Here is a 19,630-nt window from a genome sequence, read left to right as displayed (position 1 = left end):
CTGGTCTTGGTGGTTAAGGTGTTCAAAACAAGTACAAATACTCAACTCCCCCCTACTCCTTCCCTGTGGAAAATATGCCAGGAGATTGCCTTTAGTCCTCTAGCTGAGGAGCGTCCTCAAGAATCCACAGCAGGGTTGAAGTGGCTTGGACATGCTGAACACCTGGCAATCCCAGTTCTGGACTGGAAATCTGATTCATGTAGCACATCATAGCACACTCTAGCAACTCACACTGGGATGTCATGCTGCCTTCATTACCTGTGGGTTGGCAGGTGCTCCATGGTGGACATACAGGCTCAGGGCTTTGTCCCAACTGCCCTCCCGGATGAGGTGGGTTGCATACAGAGCTACATACTTGTGCAAGACTTTATAGTTCTGGAGAAGACACACAGAAAGCAGTAGCATGAGATTAATGAACTGAACACTTGTCACTCATTAGGGATGGTTTCAGATGCGTTTACCCACACCCATACACCTGAGTCCCAAAGGATGAAACCAGGTAATCAGACAGAGACAGACTGCACACAGCAGACCTGGTTTTTGATTTGGGCCCCACTTGACACCTTTAATCCTGGCTAGCTGATGCTGTGCTGATCTTTCCACACATGGCAATAAAGCTGTTTTTCAGCTGTTCACCACTTGCCAAGGAATACAGCCAAATACCTAAAGGATGCAGTATCTCCACAATATGGCACCACAGGTACCAACTGTAAACCAGCCCTTAGCCTAATGAAAGAATGAATCAAAACACTTTGTGGACTGAAGATGTTCATAATTTGCAAGGCTGCTCTAGTCCATTATTCAAATGCTGTCAGATCTCTGGGACTGGAGGCCTCCTTGGAGTGCTGCTCCTACATATGCTGATCACATAAAACACTTTGCTGAGGACTGACTGTAGTCAGCCTTACAGAAATTCAACTGAGGAAAGACCTGTTTCACACAGGCTTAAATACAGTAATGAGATGAAGAAGATGGCATAAAATGTGTAATCCTGTCAAAAAATGAGCAATGGAAACAAGTTTATTAAGCACAAGAGAGACCAGTGCCCCAATTATGTGTCTAGAACTTGAACACCCAGATGTGGATGCTGGTGCAACACTACATACAGGACAGTTTGCGATAAAGATTAAGTCTGGTATGTGACCTGTTTTGATAAATCTAACTTTTGTTCTATATAATCACTGTAGAACAGCTGAGTCAAAAGTCATGAAATTCTGCACTGGTCATGGAGCAAGGTTGTGCTAATGCTTTCGTACAGGCACAAACAGACTAACATCTTCTTGGCCTAAATGTGGTATTGTTGTGCCTGGCTGACAATAAAACTGATTAAGCCTTTACCACTAAATTAAGCGTGAAGATATTCTTTATGGAAGAAGATCAACACTGGTACCTCCTGATAATTAGAACATCAGCACAGAAGTCTCCAAGATAACTACTACAACAAAACCCAGTACCTCTAGAGAAGCCCCAGAAGCCAAAAAGAAATCAAGTTTACTGTGGTAGAGCCCAAACTCAGGTTACTGGTTACTGCATTAGAAACAAAGTTATAAAAATATGGTACAACACATTACCAGTGCTTGTCCAAGTTGCCCATGTTTGCCTGAGTGATTAGCTGTGATGTCTCCACTAACTGCAGATTCCATTGCCAGGGGCTGCCCTGTAACTTGATCTGAAGCAATGCCTCACTTCAAAGAATCAACGCCTGCCCTTAGTTTAGCTCCTTTATCAATAACCATTGAATCAATAACCAATCAGTAACGAATACCCAATAACCAATCAATAATCACTGAATCCAAACAAACTCTCTAAGTAGATCCTGGTAATCTAGAGCTTTCTCCTCCTGTTACTGCATTAGAATAGCACTGTAAAACAGTTTCATTTTGCTTTTCTCTATTTTTATTATTCTGCTGAGGTAATTTTGCTAGTTTTAGGTCAGTAAAAATGAAAAAATGTCAAATTTGCTTTCACGACAAGAATGTCTCATTTCTACTGACACCAGGCCTCTAAAGAACACGTAGAAAGAAGGCTTTCTTTTGCAAGTCTGTCTGTTTCCATGGTACCAATTACTTCCAGCCCAAACAACTCATTTAGCTTTTTCCAATGCTCCATTAATCAAAAAATTTAAACCCAATATGCTCCTGGGTTCTAATGCTTCCCTTCTAGGCCTCATTAGCTGAGGACAGTGGAGAGGTGGTTTTTGAGCTGCTGCAGTGACCCCCCGTGCTCCACACAGAAATGACTGCTTTGCTCTGCCCACTCATTCCTGCTGCCCCTGCTTCAGAGAGCCAGGACCCCATGTTTGTCTCCTGAGGACTCACACAGACACTCACCTGTTTAGCTGCAACCTCCAGGCACTTCTCCCATTGCTCCTGCTCTGCATACATATCCAAAGCAGCCATGACATCTATTCCTACCAGCTGGGGATGGAAACAACCATAAATTCACTGTGCAGGCAAGGTTTCCTAACAGCATTAAGGCAGGCATCAGCCCACCCAGGTCTTTTCTTCACATACACACAGTCCCTCCCATTCTATGGTATGGAAGCACAGATCCAGTGTGACCCATCTGGTATGCAGAAACCATAACTCATAGGCACATACAGACTCCTCACCTGTGGGCATATTCAGGCAAAAGCCCCATGAGGAAGGCTCCAAGGATCTGCACAGATCCTGACATCACTCCCTAGCCTGTGAGACATCCCAAATACCTACCGAATCTACCTTTCCTTGGTTCTTTAAATACTCCTTGTAACGCTGGTCCACATACTCCTCTGACCTAACGGGTAGAAAGAATCTTAGTAGGCAGCAAGACAAATAGTGTCTTACATCAGTGCAGAGGCTAGATTCAACTTTGTCTACTTTGGGAAAAAGAGGACTTACAGCTGTGCCATGTCTTCTGGACTGCTGCTGGAAGCATAGGTAGAGGGGAAAGAAAGGGCCTAGGCAGCTCTTTGCAATATAATGTGTGAGGAGAGAGAAAGGGATCACAGGACTTTCAGAAGGAAATGCATGCACAGGATTATGCCAAGGGAAAGGGAGATAGGGGTAAGGATGGGACAAAAGGGGATAACTGTTTCCACGGGATGTGTGGCAATAGAAAAGTGTCAGGATGGCAAATGGCTTGGGAAGGGCAGCTGTGGAGAATGTGCCCTGTTGAGCATGGCAAGGCCACTGTGGGGAGAATCCAGGGAACCTGGGGCAGCAGGACAGGACATGGGATCCTCTAGGGGTGGCAGAGGGAGCAGGAAGAGTATAATTTGAGAAGTTTGGGGAATACCTGGGGTCCAACTCCTTGGCCACATGCTTGGCTTTGCTCCATTCCTCCCCTTCAATGAAAGCATCAATAGCTTCTTGGATGAGGTCCAAGTTGAGGTAGAGTTCAGCTGCCTGCAGGGCCAGAGACAGTCCCATGAGAGATGAAACCCCAACGGCACCCTGCAGCCCAGGCTGGAGCTGCTGCTGTTGGAAGTGACCAGCACACAGCAACAACAGAAAGTCTCTTCCCAAGGCCTGGCTCTCTCACACTATTTCAGGACTTGATCCCTTCCCCTCCTTCCTCCTCCTCGAAGACTCTGTGCTGCCTAACTCTGCATAGGCCCATCCACCCATCACCCCAGGATGTGACCTGGCCTCCTTCCCTTGGATAGAGCTCTCCCTTCCTATGTCACTGCTTCTTCAGTAGTCTGGGGGCAGGAGCCAGACCTCACCGCACTGTATTTCTTCATTGCCACCAGCTGAGGAGCCACAGTCCGCGTCACCTCCAGGCTCTGTGACTGACCCAAGAATTTAATGGCCAACTCAGCAGCCTGTGAAGAGAAATTGACAGAAGTGAAAAAAGCTATTTGAGAGAGGGATGAAGCTGGGAAGAGCTCAGTCCCAGCTAAAAGACTGAGAGTCAGGAGCACTTGAACTATGGGGGAAGGGGAGAAGAAATGACAGCCCACTTCAGCAATTCAGAGAAGCAAAGCCCAGCTACTTTCACATGGGAGAAGATCAGACAAGGACATAATTGTTGCCGAAGTTGGTACAAGGGCACAGGTATGAGTGAAAAGTACGAACAAGAACACAACCCAAAGGCTGGCGGACATAGACCAGGAGAAGCAGAAAGGGCAGTCATCTAGTGATTGAGATATCTCTGGGATGCACTGCAGGTTGTGGGACACCTCCTAGACAGCAGAGCATATGAAGGGAATCATAGCCTCCAACTGTACCTTCAGCAAGCACTTCTCCATCAGGACACTGTTGCTGGGATCCCGCACCTTCAGATAGCAGTCCACCGCCCTGGCATATTCCCCAGCCTGCTCCCACTCCCGTGCCTGCTCCAGCAGCCCTTCTGTTCCTCTGTAGGGAGGAATGTAGGCTGTGAGCAAGACTGGGATGCTGCCACAGAGATCCTGTAGACAGTGTGTAGGGCATGGGCAGGGACGTGCACAGCAGAGGTAAGCCAGGCACCTCAGAAGGGACTGAGTGTGTGACAAGGAATGCACACAGCCGGTGCTGAGGAGAGAACTGATTAAGGACCCTGGGGAGATGCACTGGCAGTACAAGAGAACTCGGAGATCTGTAAGTGGGAAGAAGACATCTGGGAGACCTTGGATGGTGAGAATAAGCCTGGAGTCTCCCAGAGCAGGGAGGAAGGATGTTAGGAAACCTATGCAGTAAGAACTCCAGGGTCCTCAAGAAGGAAACAACTGGATGTCAGGGATCCCATCAGGCTATCTCTGTGAGGCATCAGCACAATGGCCTAGGGGAAGAGCTACCTGTCTGTTCCCTGCAACCTGACCACAGCATTCCTTACGTGGAGCCCATCTTGGCAGCCTCCCTGCCACACTCCTCCTGTAACTCTTCTAGCCGACTAGGCACATATTCCTTGCAGATCCGCAGGGCTTCGCTCCACATGCCAGCCTCCTGCACAAGCACAATGGGGAGGAGAAATTTTCACCAGTTCACCAGGATCCCCCCACTCCTGGCATTACATAACACATGTAGCCTCTCATGTTATCTTGCCAGAGGACCCACTGGAAGAAACAACTACAGCAGCACCATCCAATTCTTTCCTTCCCCAAAATGGCACCTATGTCTGTCCATTCACCCAAGCTACCTCAGAGGAAAAGTCCTCATCCATCCTAGCTACCTCTGTGGAATGGGCACTTACAGTCTCCAAATGCACCCACTCGTGCTATCCCTGAGGACCATCCAAATTCTGGCAGGGTACTTCCTCCCAGAGCTGTGAGAGAGCTAAGCTATGCTGTGATATCTCTACCGGTTCAGTCTTCTAAGAGCAGGTCAGAATTAAGTTCTACTAGGAACCACCTGAGTAAATGGTTTCTCTTTGGCTACTAAGCTGACAGGGAGAGCTGGGAGATGGATTTCACTCCTCCTCCAGTCAAACTGGATTCTTGTCCAGTGAGGAAGGCAATGATGTTGCTATAGACTACGCTCACCTTGTAGTACTTTATGGCCAGCTCAGGTCTCTGTGCTCTCAAGAGGAAGGCCTCTGCTTTCTGGAACTCTCTCTGCTCAAAGGCAAAACGTGCCTGTCCCACGAGCACATCAGCCACACTGTCTGGGTCATGAGCTTCAGCCACACGCTGTGCAGCATCCCAGTTCTGGTTATGCACGAACCTAGGGAAATCAACATGAGATGTAATAAGGACGGCAAGGAGCAGACCAATGCTGGAGAAGCAACCAGGCTGGCATCATACAGGGAGAGGAGATGCAGCAGGCCAGGATGGGGAACGATACATACATCAGCACTGCCTCCTTGGGTTTCCCAGCTTTAATAAATTCGGCTTCAGCCTCTTCAAATTTGCCCTAGGAGAGAGGAAACAACCTGCTTGTATGCCTTCCTGCCCTGATACCATCACATGACCTCCTCTATTACCATGAGGCAGAGAGGATTTGTGAAAAAAAGATGTGTGTGGAAACTTGGGGCTGTAATCGTGGAGCCTTTTGGGTGAGCAGTGACTGCAGCCATAAAAGTGCCTGCTGCAGCAGCCCTTAAGGACAACTGTTCAATTACCTGAGCGACCAGAGAACTCCCACCTACTCCAGGGGGTAAAATTACCTCATCTTCTAGGAACATGGCATACTTTAAGTGGATCTCTGGCATCTTCTGCTTCATGGAGAGGCGGGCCAGTTCAAAAGCAAATTCAAAGACCCTGCAACGAAAGAGAAAATGGGGTGAGAGCAGGACTATGCACTGTGAGGAGACGCCTTCACTAAGAGCAAGATATCAAGTAGAGTACAAGACACTGGGAGAGGAGAGAGGGGAATACAGAGGGTCCTGAGTGAGTGGGCACTGCCCATTTCTCCTGTTCCTGACCAGAGAACAGGAGCTTTTAGAGGCCCCACTAAGGAAATTCAGCTCCTTCACACTTGCTCCTAGTGCCAGAGGCCCTTGGTTCAACCCTAAGGGGAGGTCGCAAGACTCCCCTGAGCCTAGCGATGTGGGCGAGCTGGAAGAGAGCAGCAGTGAATGGCAGTGCAGTCGGATGGCTGGACAGGTGCACAGTGGGGCCAAAACTCTTCTGGCAGGCAGTTACTTATGGTGACATTGAGGAATACCTCCTCCTGTGTTCAGAGGCTCTCACAAGGCAACCCCGCTGAGGCTAAAGGGCAAACTGCTTTTGCCTGCCCAGCTCTGACTTGACATTTGAGACACTAACAGGTGGACAGGAAGCAGGATGTGTCAAGGAAGCGGAATGCCTGTGTGAAGACATACAGGTGGAGTGGGAAGACATGCCATATCCTGGACCTGCAGCTATCATGCATACAGTTATCTTGGGGCACCCCTTTTTTCTCAGGTCAGGCAGATGGGAGAGAAGTGCTGGGCTGATGGACCTGCTTACCCGCTGTCTGCTGCATGGTCAATGGCCATCTCCAGAAGTCCGAATTTACTGAGGAGTTTCACAGCTGCCTCTCCACCCAGGCTCTTTGCCCACATATAGGCCACGTGCTTATAGGAGTTTGCTCCCCCATGTGCCTTGGCCACCTATCCAAAGCAAAGAAAGTGGAAGAGCCCAATGCATCCATTTCATCTTCAGCAGGCTGAGCCAGGACTTCCCTCTCACATGACGCTTGTCATTGCGAGGGAGCACCAAAACCAACTGTTCTCTCCTGAGGAACCCTTCTGTAGCCACCACTGGACTGGGTAGAGTGAGACAAAGGCTTATACAGCAGAGCAGAAAGGAGGCTGCTGCCTCCTCAGCATGGCCCACACTACTATTAGGTCAGCAGAAGTGACCCCTGGCAATCTGTGTCCGCACTGGAGGGGAGCAGTGCTGGTGTGGGGCTGCTAGAGTGGCTATGGGCAGAGCAATACCTCTGAGGTACAACATGGTGCAGTGGTTAGGGGCAGAGCAGTGCCTGGAGGAAGGCAGTGCTGCAGAGAGGCTAGGGGTCAAGCTCTGCTTTTGGGGCACAATGCTGCAGAGCAGCAGATGCAAGCGCCTCCACTGCGGTGCCACATGCTGAAGCTAGGTAGTGTATGCCAAGTCTTCAAATTTTGCAGTGAATAGAGACAGAGCAGCTCCTACCAGGGTCCTGCAGTCAAAGCCTGATCCCTGCACAGCGGGGTAGCTGTGAAGTGGTTATTACCCTGTAAGCTTCTTCCCACATGTCATTCACTCTGTACATGTTTACTGTGGCCTTCCAGTCCTTAGCTTCTAAGTAGTGGTACTCAGCCTCCTGTAAGCATCCCTCTGCCTCTAGCTCCTGCAATTAGAGGCAATGAGTTAGTGACACTCTTGTCCCTGCCTGGTCTAGTTGATCCCCTGCCATGAGATGCACTCGCCTTGCCCAGGTGCAGGTGGGTGTCGCTGAGTAAGTCCTTGTGGTACTTGGCCACTAGGCAAACCATCTCATCATACATCTTGCACTTCTTGTACATGGTGATGGCCAAATCAGGTTCATTCACAGTGATATACAGCCTGGGAACACAAGCACATTCAAATGGCTCAGCTGAGGACATGACCAGTCCCTGCAGTCTCCCCGCATCCTGCCCAGCTGAAGTCAGGTCCTGGGCACACTGCCAAAAGGCATGACTGGTGTGCAGCATGACTGTTGCGGGCTGCAAGGCTGAACATTGCTTAGATAGAGCCCTTCTGTTATGCCACTATCAGCCGCAGTAGGGCAAAGTTATTCCCTCCATCCTCACTTGTCAACCTGAGTTGTGACTTGGAGGGAGCCTCTGGGCTTCTGTGACCTGTTCTCATCTTGGCCTCCAACCTGAGGCTGTCAGTCCTGTTGGGATGGTAACATGACAATGTCAGCTCAACTTACTCATATAGGCCAGCAGAAAGATAAAACCCAGTGTGACTTCACCAGCTGTAATGCCCCCTTTCATGTACTGGGCATCCTTGAGATCAGGTACCATGGCATCAGATACACAGCTGTGTTTGTCCCTGTACCTACTAACCTTATTGTGTTGTTATTAATCTAGACCTGGCAACATTAGTAACCTGGATGGGAAACACTCCACCTCCCATATCTTATCCTCAGCTGACCATGACAGATCAGATGTAGCACTCTGCGGTGGGGAAAAGCCTTGCCATACTTCCTTTGCTACATGAGACAGCTTTGCTACATGAGACCTCCCTTCTGTCCTGGTGGACAAAGATACATTAATAGTCAGTGACTTCTTTTCCTATGAACTCTGAAACATCAGCTCTAGGTCTCCACGTGTGGAGAGAGTACCTCTGACCTTTCCAAACCCCAGTCCCAAACTCTACTCCCACCCAGGAAAGGGCTCCTCCTCACTACAGCCATTTTTTCAGGGCTTAGTCTTGAACTAGTACCAAGGAAGATGCTCACCTCTCTGCTTCTTTGTACTTGCCCTGCTTCTCCATCTCTTGGGCCTGGGTTACATAGAGCACAGACACATCTTCCTGACTCATACACTTGATCGCCAGCTGCCAAAAGGAACACACGTGGGAGAAACTACAGCACACCGCACAGCAATTTCTTGATACATGGTAGTGAAGGAGAAGGAGAAAACCAATCTCCTTCCCGTTACGAACAGGTGTATATGCTATACGCTCTGCAGAGAATGGGTAGTCAGTTGTCAGTGTGATCAAAGCACACAGGACCAACCCCCCTGGAGAGTGCTATTTGTGTCACAGGTGCACCCACATGGGGATGCTGAAGTAAAGAAGGGCACAGACAGGATGTCAATACCAGGGACTGATTTCTTGCTGGCTACTGGATGCCCCTACCCCTACACGCATCCTTTGGGAAGAGTGCTTGTTGATCAGGTGTTGGTGCACAAGGCACCGCCGCCTCCTGATGAAAGACATTTCACGAAGCAGGGTGAGGTCCCCAGGAGCTTTGGCTTCTGACTCTACCTTGTGAGCCTGTTCCCAGAGCCCGGCCTGTGTGTACATGTCAATGGCATCCTTGGGCTGGTCTCCTTTGATGTACAGCTCCTCCGCAACCTGTACGGAAATTACTATACTCAGCAGTCCCAAGGGACACACAGAGCAGCAATGACTGTGGTCTGTGGCCTCACCTGATACTCCTGTAAAGCTGCATAGTGCTGGGCAATCCTGAGGTAATATTTGGCTGCTGTCTGTTTGTCCTGCAAGTCCAATATGTAGATGGCCTTCTTCCACTGCCGGGCTCCCAAGGCTGCCTCAATGGCCTTAATTGAGCACCTAGCATCAAAAACATAACTCTTTACAGCCAGCCACCAGCCATCTCCTCCAGCTGCGTTAAGCCAGGGAGACCAAAGTGATCGGATCTGAATAACTGGCAAAGCTAAGGGGAAAGAATGAAGAACTAGGACAGCAGGGAAAAGTAATATCAGGGATGAAGACCTTGGGAGAGATGCGGAAGGTATCCATGGTTGCGGCCAGCAGAGACTGCACATAAGCACCAGGTGCACTGGCAAAGCAGGGTCGAGGGGGGCTTACTCAGGAAACCCCCCCTGCTGATTTAAGCAAACTGTATCAACTTCATAGCTTGCCAGGTTATACTGCTGCTGGTTATACAGCCATCACCTGCCCCCACCTGGCTTCAATATAATGGTTAATAGCAGCATCCAGTTGTTTCTGCTGCACCAGATGGTCTCCCCAGGCCTCCTCCAGCTTCACAACTTCTGCAGGAAATGCCAGGCGAGCCAGTTCCACTGCTGTAAGGGGACATGATAGCTGTTACACTGAATCCAGCAAGAAAGCAGAACTGTGAGGTGAACATGGGCCTTGGATGGGGTGCAGAGGGAGGGGAATGACAACTGTCTAATCCACTCCAGCTCCAACAGGCTACCCAGCTATCTGGACCCTGTGGAAAGCTGGACCAAATCCATGCTGGTGCAATCAGCATGATCAAGGCCTTGGGAAGAGGATACTGTTCTGGGACTGTGTGTGCAAGTACAACTTTGTGAAAATACATACATTGAATGAGATGACACATGGAAGCTTCAGGCATCTCTGGGCTCCAGGGCAATAGCTCATGTTGCCACCAGGCCAGAGTACCCAGGCTCCTGCTGGGGATGGATGGGGGGAGGAACATATTTAGCACAGTACCTTTCAGGAAGGCACTGCCCTTGCAATAGCACTCCAGCGCCTTCCGTGGGTTCCCGACCTTCTCAAACAGGTCTCCAGCCTAATGACAAATACAAGCTGCCAGTTTCCAGAGCCACTATCTCCCCACACCATCATGTACCCTACCAGTCCCATGTACAGAGCTTGTCAGTCCTGCCACACAGACTTCTCCATCAGCTATGTCTTCCCCACTAATCAAGAGCATGGGGATAAAGGGAACTTCTAGGAAAGACTGCATGTGCTGAGACCATTGTCCTGTCTGCCAACTGACATACCCCAAGTGTTCTTCTGGGGTACCACTTTCTAACAAGATAAGAGTTTTTGAGACAACCTCCATTCTCTGCACAGTGGCTGGTACAGCAACAGCCTTTTCTATGACCATGGCCCCTCGGAGCTCCGCTATACAGATGATCATATGGGAGCCGTGGGCATGACTAGTGAAGGGGGAAACTCAGCCTCTTGCAGCAGGTTTTTACCTGTAGGAAAGGGTGGTGGCCAACAGGGTGGGATGAGGCTCAAAGCTTGTAGAACTTTGAACATAATATAAGAAAGGCCATCCTGGCAGACCTAAGATTCATTCCCTTCAGTATTTGAATGGTGGCGAAAGCACATGTCTAGAGAAAGGCTGTAAGAACAGAGCAAGTATATACCAGCCTTTCCTCCATTCTATCTATCCGTCTCTGACAATCTGCATCACAGAAGCTTCCTGAGTTTCCATCATGATGCTCTCACATCATCACATTTAATGGCTTTTGACAGAGTCTACCTCCGTGATTTGTCTAACCACTTTTGGACCATTCATACTTTTGGTAACAAAACATCTGGCAGCAATGAGTTCCACAGTTACTCTTTCAACTGAAGGCTTAAGAAAAGGTGACAGGTTTGGAAAAGCACAAAATTCTCTTGGGTCAAAATAAAATGGTCAGAAAATGCCAAAGGCAAAATGAGACTGGAGAAATGTAATTTAAGCAGGGCACATAAAATAGGCCAGCAAAAAGAACTGTTTTTTTCCACAACACATAACTGAACTGGGTAACTCATAGCCAACATTGTAGATCAAAAAGTACGGGTGGTTCAAACAATAATTTGACAAGCTCATGGAAGAAAAATCTATCAAGAGCTCTTAAACATAAAAATAAAACAGTTCAGGTACACTATAGTCTGCAAACTGCTGGAAACTAAGGAAGTACACTAGGGGAAGTACCACCCTATATTTGTCTGCCCTGTTCTTTACATTCCTTTCTTAAACATCTGCAAGAGGCAACTGTTGGCCAGGATACCAAGCTGTACACTGGTCAGACTCAGCACTGCTTTCTTACATTAACATGATTATGTGCTGCGTGAAAAACACACTTTTGTTTTAAAACCATCACCTAATAATAAGTAGTTACTAATTTTTTGTGTTATTAGAGACAGAGAAGAATCACTTCCCTTCTACGATTGTCCTGGTTTCAGCTGGGATAGAGTTAATTGTCTTCCTAGTAGCTGGTACAGTGCTATCTTTTGAGTTCAGTATGAGAAGAATGTTGATAACTGATGTTTTCAGTGGTTCCTAAGTAATGTTCAGTCTAAAGTCAAGGATTTCTCAGCTTCTCATGCCCAGCGAGCGAGAAAGCTGGAGGGACACAAGAAGTTGGGATGGGACACAGCCAGGGCAGCTGACACAAAGTGGCCAACAGGGTACTCCATACCCTGTGACGTCACATCTACTATATAAACTGGGGGGAGTGGGGGCGGGGGGATTGCCGCTCGGGGACTAACTGGGCGTCGATCGGCGGGTAGTGAGCAATTGCACTGTGCATCATTTGTATATTCCAATCCTTTTATTATTACTGTTGTCACTTTATTAGTGTTATCATTATCGTTATTAGTTTCTTCTTTTCTGTTTTATTAAACTGTTCTTATCTCAACCCACGAGTTTTACTTCTTTTCCCAATTTTCTCCCCCTGTCCCACTGGGGGTGGGGGGGGAGTGAGTGAGCGGCTGCGTGGTGCTTAGTTGCTGGCTGGGGTTAAACCATGACAACAATATTCATGGTTCTACAGATTGTCTTCATAACCTCCTTTGTTTTTCTTCCTTAGCTTTTCCATTTAGACTATATGAAAGCTGTACCATCATTTTTTATTCTACTATGACGAAGCACTGTACATTTTCACAGTTATATCAAGTTTTCTATTTGATTCACAACTCCTTTCCTGTTGGTTCCTGTCTTCCCAAGGGCCTCCTTGGCTATGACTGAACACTCAGCTGATGTTTCGGAGACAGGTCGCCAATGAGTCGTGATCATTTTCCTGACTAATAACAGTAATTCTAGACCCCACCCATGTATAATGGATGCAGTTAGGATTTCCTCCCAAACGTTAACTGCAAATTTATCAACACAGAATTACATCTGCTACTTTCCAGCTCAGTCCCCCTGTATCTCACAGATGCAGAGGACAGGGTAAGAGCTTTGATGCCACGAAGAAGTGGGGTGGGCCACTCACCTGTTCATACAGTTCCCCTCTGATCAGTGCCGTGGAGATCCTATTGATGACATCCCCATTGGTCAGGAGCTCATCCCTGCTCATGCCCAGCCGTGCTGCTTTGGCTGGCAGCCCTGCCCGCAGGTATAAGCTGATGGCTGCCAGGTAGTCGCCCTGTCCCTCTTGCACCTCCCCAGCCTTCTCTTCCTGCTGGGTATCCAGCAGCCACTGGTAGTAACCCCGACGCAACGTATCCAGCATCGGGTGTCCCTGTTGAGAAATGCAGTGTTGGTTGACCTGAGCAAGGCAAGATGTTGTCCTGCTCATCCTGCAGGCTCTGAACAGCTAGTTCATGGCACCAGACCCTTTGCTGCCCAGTTAGCAGAAACCGCAATGCCAGCCCTGAGTACCACTGCATCATCCATTCTTTTTCGAAGCCCTAGATACTCCTAAACCAATTTCAGTAGCTTTTCTCCCTCACTATTCACCCAGGTCCATACTTATAGCAGTGCAAGCCCCTCCAAGCAGAAGTGAGGTCCTGATAGGGCAGGTGAAGAGAACCCAGACCTTGAATGGACTCCCAGCCAGAAGACTTATCAAGCAAGCCCAGCCCACAGTCCAGCACAGCTATATTCTGTACCTTCGCCTCGGCAACCACAATGCATTCATCCCACATGTGCAGCTCCTGGTACATGTCCATGGCCGCCTCTGTGGCGTTCTGTGTCAGACAGAAAAGTGTCAACCTGAAGGCTCCATTTAGCAGATACATTGCCATTGGGCTCTCATAGTGGGCAGGGTTAGATGTGCAGAAAACACTTGAAAAAGTGTACCATCCCCTTTACATGGATATACACCCTCCCTCACCCTCTTCATGCACCTCAGGGCAATCCTACACCTTGGAACAAGAAATACCTCCTTCTATTTCAGGGCAAAAACTCTTCTCCAAGGAATAAGCAACCTCTTCCTTTTCTCTTTCACACCAGGGCACAACCCTTTCTGCTTAGAAGTAAATGAGACCTTTTCTGCTCCTTATTCCTTTACTCACTTGTTCCAGGAAGATCATCTCTGCCAGCTTGTAGTTCTTGTCTAGCATGGCCAAACGGGCACGCACCAGATAATGATCTGTACCATCACCACCCTGCAGACAACATCAGTTAGCTCAATCAGTTTGCTGAGTGAAAGAACAGGCTCTGGAGTGATACAAGGGAGGTGATTGCAGGTGGGGCCTGTGTCATTACAGAAACTAAAGAAGACAGAAGAGAATCACAGAAGTGACAAGACAGGAGCAATATGAAATGGCTAGCCAGAGGAGGGGCCTGGCAGGCGTGGATGAAAGATTATGTCAGCAGTTTCTACACGACCACGTATTGGTCTGTAGCAGGATACTGGTGAGCATGGACACAGAAGATAATGTGTATGCAAGTGTTTACAGGAAAGCAGCTGCCCTGCACAGCAGAAAAAGTTTGACTTACGTGCTCTTGAGCTGCCTGGTCAGCAATGGTATTGGTTTCATGCAGAAATTGAGCCTTTGCCATGTTGCCCAGAGCTGCAAAGCACCTGGAAAGAGCAAAGCAGCTAGTCAATAACTGGGTTTTGTTGCCCACTTTTGGTCCAAGAAAAGAAAATCAGAACCTGGGCAGCAGACCCAGCTCTGCAAGCTGGAGAGGTGGGGTAGCCCTGCTTCAGGAGAAGGATTTTGCCAAGACCCATGTTCAATGTGCCCTCTAGCCCTGCTTCATGGGAGAAGCCATGGACAGGACCAGTGCTCATGCTTCACTTCCCCAGGCTTCAGATATGCGCTGAGCTTGTCAATGCCTGTCAGCTCCCTGAAGCCTTGCTATACACTGCTTTGGTTTGCCATCAGCAAAAATTCATGCTAGAAAGTGCTGTTTTCTTGTCCCCAGTTCTAGAATTACTGTCTAGGATGAAAGGGCAAAGTCATTGCTTGGAATAGAGAACACTTAATTCTCCAATGCAGTGAATCTTCCAGGCTGCACAAAAAGGTCACATCTTTAGTTAGACCCTGGTTTCTGTGAGGGATTCAGCAAAGACAGTGTTTAAGCCAGAAAGATGTTATAGATGCTTCCTGTACCTCTCTGCAATGTGCAGCTGTCTAGCTTCCAAAGCCAGTCTGCTTAGAGTCTTCCACATGGCTTCAGTCTCTGCGGACATTTCCAATGTCTCCAAAAATGCAGTAGCCCTTGGAAGAGAGAGATTTGCAGACTTTCAGTAACAGAATAGAAGAGCTCTCTGAGGAAAATCCTAGGCTGACAGGAGCTTCCTAACAAGAGTTGCACTGAAAACAAAGCAAGCTGGGTGTGACCAGTTCTGAAGAGGATTGTGTAACACAGGGCTTGACATATCAGGGAAAAATTCAGAGATCTAGGTGATCCCTATCTGGGCTAAGGTACTTAGAGGCATATGATCAGCAGGTGGCTGTAGCAGTGTGGGGCAAGTCTGAAGTGTTGTGTCTGAAGCAAGTTCCTGGTGCAAAGAAGTCTCTCAAGTGGTAACAGTGCTCTGAACACATGACATTTTCTCCCCTGGTCAATTTTAAAACTCCATAACAATGTCAGCAGTACCCAGGTGGCTACCATGACTGCTTCAGGCAGTCAGTTTTTACTCTGCACAGCTCCTGAATGTTTCCATGACACTGTCACTATCCCTGGAGGGGCAGTGGCAAAAGCACCTGAGTATGACTTCACATCTGGCTGCTATGGAAGGCACACTGATTCAATGCAGTTAAGTGAAAACTGCCTTCAGTGAATTTCTATCAGTGTCAATGGGACCAGAGTGGCCAGTCTCTTGTGCCCCCGAGTTTGAAAACACAATGCTGTGAGGATGAAAAAGCTGCATATTTACTCCTAAAGGACTCTGTTGCGCATTATAGCCAGACCTGGCACGAACATCATGCTCAGAACCTAAACTTCAACTCTGTATGGAAAGCTGTGTGCTGCTGTAGTTCATGGATTACTGACTCTCAGATGTCTGTTATGTGAAGTGGGCTATCTGCCATCACCATGTGGTGTATCTAGCACTTACCTGTGATAATCCCCATCGTCAATGGCAGTTCCAAACTCTATGAGGCCTTCGTCCAGGGTGTAGGACACGGTGTTCACCCCTTCAGATACTATCACTTCAGTCTTTCCATCATTCCGTTCCAAGTCTACAATATCCCCCTGGAAAGAGTACCAGCTATCAACGCTCCCACATTCTCCTGAAGTATGTGGGGTAGCAGGGCTGTGAGGACAGCACTGCGACAGCTCTGCTGATTAAAGTTCTGCTGAATGAGCTCACACTGAGCAGACACCATCCTTAACTCACCAGAGGGAAGGAAAAAGGCACTGAGCAACTCCTTGCTATATTAACTATCTCCACCTTCTGCCAGAAATGCCTGCCACAAACTTGACAGATGAGCTCATAGTTTGTCCAGAAGAAACTAGCAGTTCCCTTCTGTCTCCCTTCTGCAATACCACCCTGACAATTCCCACACACGAGCAAGAAGTAACAGAAACTGCTGGAGGTAATCAAAGTCTCCAGAGTTTTACCTTCAGAGGAAACATGGTGACTCGCTCTGGAGCATCAATGTTATACCAAATGCAGAGGCTGTTTCTGTTCTGAGCCACCACCACATCACTGCCTGGGACCCACTGCACGTAGGAGCAATAATTCAAAATGGTAGTCTTGGTGCTGCTTTCAATGTCATAGAGCTGCAACTAGAGGGGGGAAGAGGAGAAAAAGGCTCAGCTGGGCTCGTGTCTGGGCTGCTAGCTCACATGAACATGGCAGGAACATCAGACCAAGCATCTTGTAAACAGGTATTACCAACAAGGAATCAGACTTTTTCTAAGATATGTAGCCCGAACTCCCACACTGTTATTTACACACATTACTATCCAAACCTTAAGACCTTTTTTAACCCTTGCAGCATTTTAAGCAGCATGCTCAGATCCTGCCTTCCTTATTGCTAGGCATGTGCGTATATAAACCAGAATATGTCTTGTGCTGCTTCAGTTCCCTCTCAGTTGCAGAGCTGGAACAGGAGAACGGTCTCTTCAGTCCTTCATGCAAACAAACTGGGGGACCAAGAAGGGCCTTCCCCTGCAATTCTGGGCTGAACTGTCCATCCCAGGTAGAGTCCTATTGCAAGAACTGTTGCCAATAAGGTGAGAGGCTATTTGTTTGCAGAATACGCTGCCCTGAAACAAACCTGACAATTTGGAAGGTGTAACCTGACACATGGCATAACAAAGAGGTATGATGGCTTGTAACTTAAAAGTCCTAGGCTGTCTCTGCTCCTCGTCATAATTGTCCTCACCTAGCAAAGATGAGAAAGAGAAAAAGAAGAGAGAATTGTGCTAGTCTCATGACATACCAGTCAAAAGAGAACAAGAAAGTCCCCGTTTCAGTCTGTACCAAACTGGTTGGAGAACTAGGTACAAACATAGCTTAGGAGAATCATGGTACTGTCTGATTTAGGCTGGTGGCAGTATTTAATGAAGAAGCTGTCTATGTAGCCTCTTGAGAGGCCTGAAAAGGAGCCAGAAGAGGCAACAGCAATCTTGATGATGCCACTGTCTCTTGTTGAGACAGTAAATTAGAGGAACCAAATATAAACTGAACAAGACTACAGAAATAAATGTAAAAAGATACACTGCCGGGAAAGTTCTCTCTTCTCCCATGATAGGACATATACAGCTTTGTGAAAATGTACATATCACTTCCAAATAGAAGCCTGCTTCATCTGGTGCAGGCTGCAATCACTGTTAGTATCCTTCTGAAGAGTATCAGTGCAGCAGAGCCCAAACAGAAGCCCTCACATCTGGCAGTGATTCAGTCTCCTTTGTAGTGAAGGTCATTCTTGATTGATACTTTTATGGATATGTGAAAGTAGTGTCCTAAAGAGCTGGGGACATGGAACAATCCTCCTTCTGAGAGTTAAGAGGGTCTTGATTAGAGAGGCACTCTAACGCAGATGCAGGCATTACATTTTTTGCAAATCCACATTGGGCTGCTGCTCCTATTTCTCTGGAATCACAAAGTACTTGTAGGAGTCCTTGTTCTGTGATGGCCCAGAACCAGAACTACAGTCTTTGTGCAAGAAAGACTACCTCCAGCACCTTCCTGTGAGAGAAGTCTGTGGTAAAGAGTTTGTGAGGTGGCAGATGCATGCACTGCAATCTTTGGCTACAAAGTTGAGTGCTCTAGTGGCTAGCTGTTAAGCTTGGCAGCAATGAATCAGCCTATGTGTGAGTGACAAGCAGACAGGTAGTTAATTGGAGATCTGTTATTCCCAGGCAAGAAGATATCTTTGCACCTCCTACAATCTATGATGCAATCTTAGGGGTCAAGCTGCCAAAAATGATGAAGGAGGGGCAGCTCAGTGAAGAAGCCTGGGGTTCCTGTCTGAAATGTAAGGGGTGAATTCAGAGTTTCTTCTGAGATGAGGCTCAGAAAGTTCTCAGGGGTTTCAACACATACGCACATATGAACATAATACTTCACCCATCCTTGGACTAAGGAGAGAGGTACAGCCAACATGGAATATTCTACTGCAGACTGACAGCCTCCAATGGGATCTGAACTCGAGCAATTAAAACCATCCTGTGATGAGCTGCAGTGCTATAGCTGGGGTCTGCCACAGGATCTGGGTCACCTGCATAGAAATTCTGGATGTGAATTACACCATTGTCAAGAAGGTCATGTTCTCTTCTCAGGACACTCTTGTGACAAGAGGAGCAAATGAAGTCAAGCAGTCAAGGAGTCTTACATTCCTAACAGTGAAGAAGGCTTGATAGTGAACTGATTGGAACTGTAATACTGATAAACACATCTTCTTGCCTGCTGCAGTAAGCTTCTTCAGCTGTATGTGTACAATTAAACTAAACATGGCTAGGACATGAGGTGAGTAGCTGCACATCATAATCTGTAGTGTGAGACCATTACTGTGATTTTGGGCATAGTTTTGTCCTGGGCTTACTAGTACTCTCCCAGACAACATTCAGTCATGGTCTGGGAACCAGCACAAGCCCAGGGCCATATCAAACAAGCTATTTGTTTGTGATTATGGTGTTTTAAAGAATTAGAGTTCATCTTACAGATATAAGCCAAGCTGTTGGAGAGAACACCTTTTTTTAATTTACATGTTTAAGTGCAACATTAGGGTCCTAATCCTGAGATTAACCCACTTGTCTCCACCTCACAGCAGAAGAGTCTATGATTTTCATTTTCAGGTGTGACGAGATGGAGCAAAATGTGTAGTAACTAGCTTCAGAATTAGCTGTGACTTAGGACCAAACGTGCAATGTTGCCAGCTCATGCAATCTGAACATCATCTATCTTTCTCAAGGAAGTGGTCAAAAACTTACCAGTACTTCAGATGTGTTTCTCACCTCCCTCCCTCCATTCAGGCATATCTGTCTTTACCTCTCCCCAGGCATGCCACCTTGCCACACTCCCCCCAATGTGCCTGCCTCACCCTCATCTTCTTGTCCCTGAAGAGTAGTTTGTGGCCTGTTTCATTCAGCTCCAGCCAATCAATCTTGCTGTCATGGCTGATAGTGCCAGTGTTGTAGCCACCAACAAGGTCCACTTGGGAAGGAAAGAAAGGAGAAACAGTATAAGT

The 19,630-nt window shown here is 47.7% G+C and overlaps 1 protein-coding gene across 3 annotated transcripts in view; it reads right to left on the bottom strand.

The window, feature by feature from the left end:
* The window catches only part of IFT172 (intraflagellar transport 172), a 39,011-nt gene that overhangs the window by 6,432 nt on the left and 12,949 nt on the right, over positions 1 to 19,630 (bottom strand). For 2 of the 3 annotated variants that reach the window (XM_052809153.1, XM_052809154.1), the window contains 26 exons: positions 19,484 to 19,596; positions 16,554 to 16,721; positions 16,048 to 16,184; positions 15,098 to 15,205; positions 14,478 to 14,562; positions 14,051 to 14,143; positions 13,646 to 13,723; positions 13,027 to 13,275; positions 10,523 to 10,601; positions 10,008 to 10,128; positions 9,508 to 9,652; positions 9,344 to 9,433; positions 8,814 to 8,911; positions 7,795 to 7,930; positions 7,599 to 7,715; positions 6,851 to 6,993; positions 6,067 to 6,160; positions 5,749 to 5,813; positions 5,444 to 5,624; positions 4,798 to 4,907; positions 4,211 to 4,340; positions 3,707 to 3,805; positions 3,277 to 3,386; positions 2,712 to 2,775; positions 2,331 to 2,417; positions 259 to 375 (listed from right to left, as the gene is read on the bottom strand). In XM_052809153.1, coding sequence (XP_052665113.1) covers positions 259 to 375; positions 2,331 to 2,417; positions 2,712 to 2,775; positions 3,277 to 3,386; positions 3,707 to 3,805; positions 4,211 to 4,340; positions 4,798 to 4,907; positions 5,444 to 5,624; positions 5,749 to 5,813; positions 6,067 to 6,160; positions 6,851 to 6,993; positions 7,599 to 7,715; positions 7,795 to 7,930; positions 8,814 to 8,911; positions 9,344 to 9,433; positions 9,508 to 9,652; positions 10,008 to 10,128; positions 10,523 to 10,601; positions 13,027 to 13,275; positions 13,646 to 13,723; positions 14,051 to 14,143; positions 14,478 to 14,562; positions 15,098 to 15,205; positions 16,048 to 16,184; positions 16,554 to 16,721; positions 19,484 to 19,596 — 3,017 coding nt within the window. Of the gene's footprint in view, positions 1 to 258; positions 376 to 2,330; positions 2,418 to 2,711; positions 2,776 to 3,276; positions 3,387 to 3,701; positions 3,806 to 4,210; positions 4,341 to 4,797; positions 4,908 to 5,443; positions 5,625 to 5,748; positions 5,814 to 6,066; positions 6,161 to 6,850; positions 6,994 to 7,598; positions 7,716 to 7,794; positions 7,931 to 8,813; positions 8,912 to 9,343; positions 9,434 to 9,507; positions 9,653 to 10,007; positions 10,129 to 10,522; positions 10,602 to 13,026; positions 13,276 to 13,645; positions 13,724 to 14,050; positions 14,144 to 14,477; positions 14,563 to 15,097; positions 15,206 to 16,047; positions 16,185 to 16,553; positions 16,722 to 19,483; positions 19,597 to 19,630 lie in introns of those variants that run through there. The other variant, XR_008238437.1, reaches the window with a different exon arrangement.

Source organism: Harpia harpyja, chromosome 15 (genome assembly GCF_026419915.1).
Source record: "Harpia harpyja isolate bHarHar1 chromosome 15, bHarHar1 primary haplotype, whole genome shotgun sequence".
In the NCBI taxonomy this organism is placed as follows: Eukaryota; Metazoa; Chordata; class Aves; order Accipitriformes; family Accipitridae; genus Harpia; species Harpia harpyja.
The sequence above is the reverse complement of the archived record's forward strand: the minus strand, read 5'-3'. Positions and strand labels throughout refer to the sequence as shown.